The following is a 6,684-nucleotide window of genomic DNA, read 5'->3' on the forward strand; positions in this document are numbered from 1 at the left end:
TGTTCCAGAGGTTCTTGTTTTAACTGAACTTTGGTCTCACCCTGACATTTTTCATCTGTAGATTCTTTTCTAATTAAATTTAAGAGAAGGCAATTGCCCACTTCAGTTGTTCAGGCTCTCCAAGGGACACTTGCGATATAATAACTATCATTATAAACGATCAGGTCAGCCTTTGACACCCTCAGTGATTTATCCACTTATTAAAAATCAAAATCGAAAGAGAAGTGACTGTTGCCGTACCAGTGGTGTGCCTGGCTTTTCATTTCTTCCGAGAGTTGTGGGGATCCAGCCCTAAGCCTTTCCTGCCTCTTACAAGTTCTGACTCTTTCTCCAGACAGGCTCCTCAGTGCAAGAACAGTCAGCCTGTGAACCATTTGCCACTGTCGTGGAGTCAGGGCGTGGTTCTCCCAGCTGCCACCGTGCTGATTGGATCTGTTTGCGCTGGCTTGTCCAAATTCCTTGTGGCTCTTAAACCTAGCCTGATTTTTCCACAGTGGGAATGGACTGGGTTTCTCTGCCATTTGCGCTATTGCTGCTACTACCGTCATACAAAATCCCAGTTCATATCAGCTTTTGCAGAATGTTTTTAATTGTAATTGTGTTTTGGAGTGTTTTTAATTGGAATTGCGATTTGGAGTGTTTTTAACTGTTTTTAGCATGCTTTTTTTTGTTAAATTGCTTTGTTTATGTTTACCGTGGGCGCCCTCGAGAGGAAGGGCGGGATATAAATTCAGTAAACAAATAAACACATTGTGTCAGATCTAGCAGGCTCTTCTTTCTTATGTCCTTGTCTAGCTGACCGCTGTAGGAAAGGGGATGCTTGGTGAGGCAGACCTTTGGTTGGATCTAGCAGGGGTCTTCTTATGTTCCTAGTGTGGTGCAGACCTCATGCACTAGACTTTGGGGAGTTCAGGTCCTATACACTGGATAACTTTGTGACAGTCACTACCTCCCAGCCTAACCTTTCCCTTGCAAAATGCAACCCCCCCAAAAAAAGTGCCCTTGAACTCCTTGGAAGCAGGGTGGAATAGATATGTTAATGAATGGATCAATTAATCCCACCTATGCATCACTTCCTATAAAGCAGAGCTTGGAAAAGTTACTTTTTTTAAACTACAACTCCCATCAGCCCCAGCCAGCATGGCCACTGGTTTGTGCTGATGGGAGTTGTAGTTCAAAAAAGTAACTTTTCCAAGCTCTGCTATAAAGTGAATTAACGATAAAAGCAAATTTAAAAATTCATCCATAAAACAATTCAAACAGTAAAAAATATATGCTATCCCATTTTTAAAAATGAGGAATCTGACTGTGATTTTGCCCAAGATTGTACTGAGAATTCATTATCTATCTAGGGCCGCAGCTTAGGTCTTGAGGGTTAAAATCCAAGGGTTTTATCCATTAAATGACAGTTGCTGTCATCTCAGGATGCTCCAGCCAAAGAGAGGGGAGCCACATTGATGAGATACTGCCTGGTTATTTACACAGGATTGCCCTTGACAAAAAGTTGTGGCAACACCCGAAATGCGTTGGCTTGCAATAAGATTTTCTCATTCTCAACTCTCTGCTGTTTGCTGGTTTGGCACCTTGAGGGTACCCCTTTTTTCAGTTGGAGAGTTTTTGGGTGCCTGCCTCCTTGCTTTTTTGCTGTCATCTCAGGATGACAGATCTAATGCCATTTCCAAACTCTTCTACTGTATGGTTCCATCTGGAGCCCTGTTCAGATGTTGCTGGTTGTTAAATAAATGAATGGATGGAGCAGAATAATCCCTGATGTCATAGATATGTGGCACCAAGTTCTGAAGCTTCTAGAACAGCATGGTAGTTATTAGCAACAGAAAGGAAGGAAGGCATTGGAGGAAGGAAGTTGCCACACCCAGAATGAAGCACTAAGTCACAGGGCCATAGTTTTTAATTTAAGGGCCATGAATCCATCTAGGCCCTGGCATAGTTTTTGTAAAGTGCAGCCCTGAATAAAGAACAAAGTCAGGAAGGAAAAGAGCATACAACTGGAGCAGTTGGCAGACACCACAGGAAACTCCCAAAATCCTCCCCTGGAGACTGAACAACCTGGCATAGCCACATGCAGATGGATGAAGAATGGATGAGACTGAGCCAACTCTTGACCCGGTAATTCTTGAGAGCAGTAATGCAAATGAAGATGAGGTAGATACTGAAGAGCTGAGAGATAATGATGAAATCAACGAGGAAGAGAAACACCACGATGAAATCTATGTTGGTGAGGAAGAGAAGCACAATGGTGAAATCAATGAGGTGATACAACACCAGGAAAGTGGAGACCAAGATGTCCCAAAGATACCAAGTTTTGATAAAGATGTGATGGACCAAACTGTGCACGCTGATAGCAAAAGCAGTGTTTTTAAGCATAAAGAACTGATGGACCAGAATGAGCAGCCTGACTTTTCTCCTGGCAGCGTAACTGCTAGTCTGTCATCTCTCAGGAAGCAATCCCGAAGCAGCCAACAGTTCCAACTTCCAGAACAGCAGCTCCCAGACCACGAATCCCGCCGTGGCAGTCAGCAGAGCCAGCAGCATCCAGGGCATGAATCTCGCCAAGGAAGTCAGCAGAGTCAACGTCTCGTAGGCCAGGAATCCCGGCATAGGCAGCAGCTTCCAGGCCAGGAATCTCGTCATGGCAGCCAGCAGCTTGTAGGCCATGAGTCTCGCCGTGGCAGCCAGCATAGCCAGCAGCTCCCAGGCCAGGAATCCCGGCATAGCCAGCAGCTTCCAGGCCGTGAATCTCGCCAAGGCAGTCTGCACAGTCAACACCTTGTAGGCCAGGAATCCCGACATAGCCAGCAGCTCCCAGGCCAGGAGTCTTGCCGTGGCAGCCACCATAGCCAGCAGCTCATAGGCCAGGAATCCCGGCATAGCCAGCAGCTTCCAGGCCAGGAATCCCGGCATAGCCAGCAGCTTCCAGGCCAGGAATCTCGTCATGGCAGCCAGCAGCTTGTAGGCCATGAGTCTCGCCGTGGCAGCCAGCATAGCCAGCAGCTCCCAGGCCAGGAATCCCGGCATAGCCAGCAGCTTCCAGGCCGTGAATCTCGCCAAGGCAGTCTGCACAGTCAACACCTTGTAGGCCAGGAATCCCGGCATAGCCAGCAGCTCCCAGGCCAGGAGTCTCGCCGTGGCAGCCACCATAGCCAGCAGCTCATAGGCCAGGAATCCCGGCATAGTCAGCAATCCATTAGCCAGCAGGTTCTACAAAGCCGTAAGCCTTCCAGAACACAGCCTATAAATGAAGTTGAAACCAAGGAGGACATGACTTGGATCAGCCAAAGAACAGGCAAAGTTATGAAATGTGAAAGCCAACAGACCAGTAGAGTCTGGGAGCACAAGCCACTTGCTCAGATTCTACAATCTTTTGGTCAAGTACACCCCAAAAGCAAAAGCGCAGAAAAGGGAGCAGAACAGCTTGCAAGAAAACAGTCTGAAGTGGCTCGACTCAGCAGCCAAGACCTAAAAGGTCAAGCATCCCAATATGATAGTCAGCAGCAACCTAAAGAGGATGTGTCGTGGATCAGCAAAAGAACAGGGAAGTTAATGAAATGCACAAGTCAGCAGACAAGCAAAATCTGGGAGCGAAAACCTCTTGCAGAAATTCTTTGTCTTTCTAGACAACCAGAGGTTACCAGTGATGCTGGAGAAAAAGTGGTAACTGCTGAAGAAGAGAGTGTTGCTCCCAAGGATTCAGAAGTTAAACCAACTGAAGTGGCAGAGGTGCACCTCAGCAGCGAAGAAGTTCAGGAATCCCAGCATGACAGTCAACAGGTGGAACAGCAAGAATCCCAGCATGGCGGTCAACTGGTGGAAGGAGAGGTAGCAATTCCTGATGAAAAATCAATAGATGAAACACTGCAGACTGATAGCAAAGTAAGCTTTTTTAGCCATAAAGAACTGATGGATCAAAATGAGCAGACAGACTTCCCTCCTGGCAGTGTACGCACTAGTATAACTTCTCTCAAGAAACAGCAGGAATCCCGGCATGGTAGTCAACAGGCAGAAGGGCAGGTATCAAGACATGGTAGTCAACAGGTAGAAGGGCAGGTATCAAGGCACGGTAGTCTACAGGTAGAAGGGCAGGTATCAAGGCACGGTCGTCAACAGGCAGTAGGGCAGGTATCAAGACATGGTAGTCAACAGGTAGAAGGGCAGGTATCAAGGCACGGTAGTCTACAGGTAGAGGGGCAGGTATCAAAACGCGGTAGTCAACAGGCAGAAGGGCAGGTATCAAGACATGGTAGTCAACAGGCAGAAGGGCAGGTATCAAGACATGGTAGTCAACAGGTAGAAGGGCAGGTATCAAGGCACGGTAGTCTACAGGTAGAAGGGCAGGTATCAAGGCACGGTAGTCAACAGGCAGTAGGGCAGGTATCAAGGCATGGTAGTCAACAGGTAGAAGGCAAGGAGTCACGGCGTCTTAGTCAACAGCCAGAAGGGCAAAAACCAGAATATCAGGAACAACTTGAAGGGCAGGAATTGATGAACGACAGCCAGCAACCAGATATTCAAGGATCTCACCATGGAAGTCAACCGCTAATTGCACAGGAGTCCTGGAGAAGCAGTGGGCAGCCACAGCAGCCAGATGAAAATGAGTCTCAGTTGCTGGCACATCTTGAAAGTGAGCAAGTGCAGCTAGTAGAAAAACCTTCCGCAGCTGAGGAGGACCATCAGGACCTTTCTGAAAAGGAAAATATCTGCATGGACGGAAAAACTGGTGTAGAAATGAAATCTACAAGTCAACAGACAAGTGAAAGTTTGTTCATAGACTACCTAACAAAAATATATGGCCCTCAATATGGGGAGCCTCCCTGCCCTGAAGGTGATCAACCAAATGCTAAAGAAGGACAATTCCTTGAAGGTAATGAATTCCAGGGAGATGCTCAGGAATCTAAGGTAGAGGAGAATGAAAAACAAGAACTAACCCATTATGAGGCTGATGAAGCAGAAACAGAAATACTGCAGCCTCCCAAACAGGAGTCCCAGAAAAGCACCCAGCAGTTAGGGGTGCAAGAGTCCCAAAAAGGTTCTTTTATTCTTACATTCTTATGTTCTAGTGGTAGTCAACCACTGGAGGAGACAGAATCCCAAATATGCAGGCAACAGCCTGAGGTTCAAGAGTCCCAAATAAGCAGCCAACAACCAGAGGTGCCAGAGTCCCAAAGGGGCAGCCAAGAGCCAGAGGTGCCAGGATCCCGGAAAGGCAGCCAACAGCCAGAGGTCCAAGAGTCCCGCAGGGGCAGCCAACAGCCAGAGGTGCCAGGATCCCGGAAAGGCAGCCAACAGCCAGGGGTTCAAGAGTCCCGCAGGGGCAGCCAACAGCCAGAGGTCCAAGACTCCCTCAGGGTCTCACAGCAAGAGCCAGAAGTGCCAGGGTCCCAGAAGTCCAGTCAGCCAGTTGTACAGCAGGAATCTCAACAGCAAAGCCAACCACCTGTGGGTGATGTGATTGAACAACCAGGTGCCTCTGAAAGCCAAGGGACAATAGGGAGCATGGTGTCATGTGTAGAAGGAGCAGATATAGCTCTGCAGACATACAGCATAATTTCTCTAGAAGATGGAATTTGGCTGAACAGAAAAACGGGCAAGTTTTTGATGAGCCATGGTCAACAGACAAGAGTCACTTCACTTCTATCTGTCAATCAAATAGCAATGGAAGATGCAGCAATTGTTCCAAAGCCATCTGGACTTGGGACTGATGGTGAGGAAGTGGGGGCCAAAGCTTCAGGAATGCATCAAAGTAGTACTACAGCTGAAGTAAAGGCTGGTGAAGACCAGCAGCCACTATTAGGCCAAGAATCCCACCATGACAGCCAGCCAGCTTTGAGCCCAAGCCAAGAATCCCACCATGACAGCCAGCCTCCATTAGGGCAAGAGTCCAGCCACAGCAACCAGCAAGCCAGTGGCAGTCAGAAGGAAGGAGAACTCCAGGGCACAGATGATGTCAAAAAAGTGTTGAGCCATCGCTTGAGCGAGGCAACCCTGCAGAACATAGCAGCTGCAGACGGAGATGATAATATATCTCAGCGAAATTACAGTACTATTTCTTTAGAGAAAGGATCTTGGGTCAACCAAAGCACAGGTAGGAAGGTAGTATCTCAGCATCTGCAGACCGAAGAGTCTTCCTTTAAGAAGCTTGGTGAAGATACAGAAGCACCCCAGAATGGTGACCATCCACTTGAAGAACATCAGACTGAAAATCCAGAGCTGAGCGGAGGTGAGAACTCTGAGGAATAGCACATAACAGCCCGAAAGAGGAGAAGGGTTTTATGAAGGGATGGTTAGTGATGCCTAAGGCCTGCCCAGTGAGTAATGAGCTATTAATGGAATTGTAGAGACCCGGTGGGCAAAGCTAGCTGTACCCTAAAAAGATAAATGACATACAAGAGTCACCATGACCTGTTTAAAAAGAAGGCAGAGTGGGTGATGGAGAGGGAAAATAAAGTTTCTGGGAACACAGTGGGCCTCTTTCATCAGGAAAACAAAGCCTTAGGCTGAAAGGAGCAAAATTAAAACAAAAACAAAAATGGGAACTGTGTATGTTTTCTTCTTCCTTTTGATGTTTGCAAAATTGTTTATTTATTGCATTTGTATACCGCCCCATAGCTGAAGCTCTCTGGGCGGTTTACAACAATTTGTTGCCCTTTCGGGAGAAAGATCACTGCA

General features: G+C 47.3%; 1 protein-coding gene across 1 annotated transcript; it reads left to right on the top strand.

Annotated features, from left to right (window-relative positions):
• The first annotated feature begins 2,097 nt into the window (after window positions 1-2,097).
• LOC133378052 (filaggrin-like) lies at window positions 2,098-6,255 on the top strand. The gene is made up of 4 exons (XM_061612831.1): window positions 2,098-2,483; window positions 2,622-4,029; window positions 4,841-4,914; window positions 5,076-6,255. The coding sequence occupies exons 1-4, from the start codon at window positions 2,098-2,100 to the stop codon at window positions 6,253-6,255; spliced, it is 3,048 nt and encodes a 1,015-aa protein (XP_061468815.1).
• Window positions 6,256-6,684: the final 429 nt, after the last annotated feature.

Source organism: Rhineura floridana, chromosome 2 (assembly GCF_030035675.1).
Source record: "Rhineura floridana isolate rRhiFlo1 chromosome 2, rRhiFlo1.hap2, whole genome shotgun sequence".
Taxonomy (NCBI): domain Eukaryota; kingdom Metazoa; phylum Chordata; class Lepidosauria; order Squamata; family Rhineuridae; genus Rhineura; species Rhineura floridana.

Bases quoted from the DNA above. Each gene is read 5' to 3' on its own strand.
- LOC133378052 (XM_061612831.1), top strand. From the start codon at position 2,098: ATGGATGAGACTGAGCCAACTCTTGACCCGGTAATTCTTGAGAGCAGT. The intron at 2,484-2,621 runs GTTCCAACTTCC...ATCCCGGCATAG, and splicing joins CAATCCCGAAGCAGCCAACA to GCAGCAGCTTCCAGGCCAGG. The intron at 4,030-4,840 runs GTATCAAGACAT...CCTGCCCTGAAG, and splicing joins GTCAACAGGCAGAAGGGCAG to GTGATCAACCAAATGCTAAA.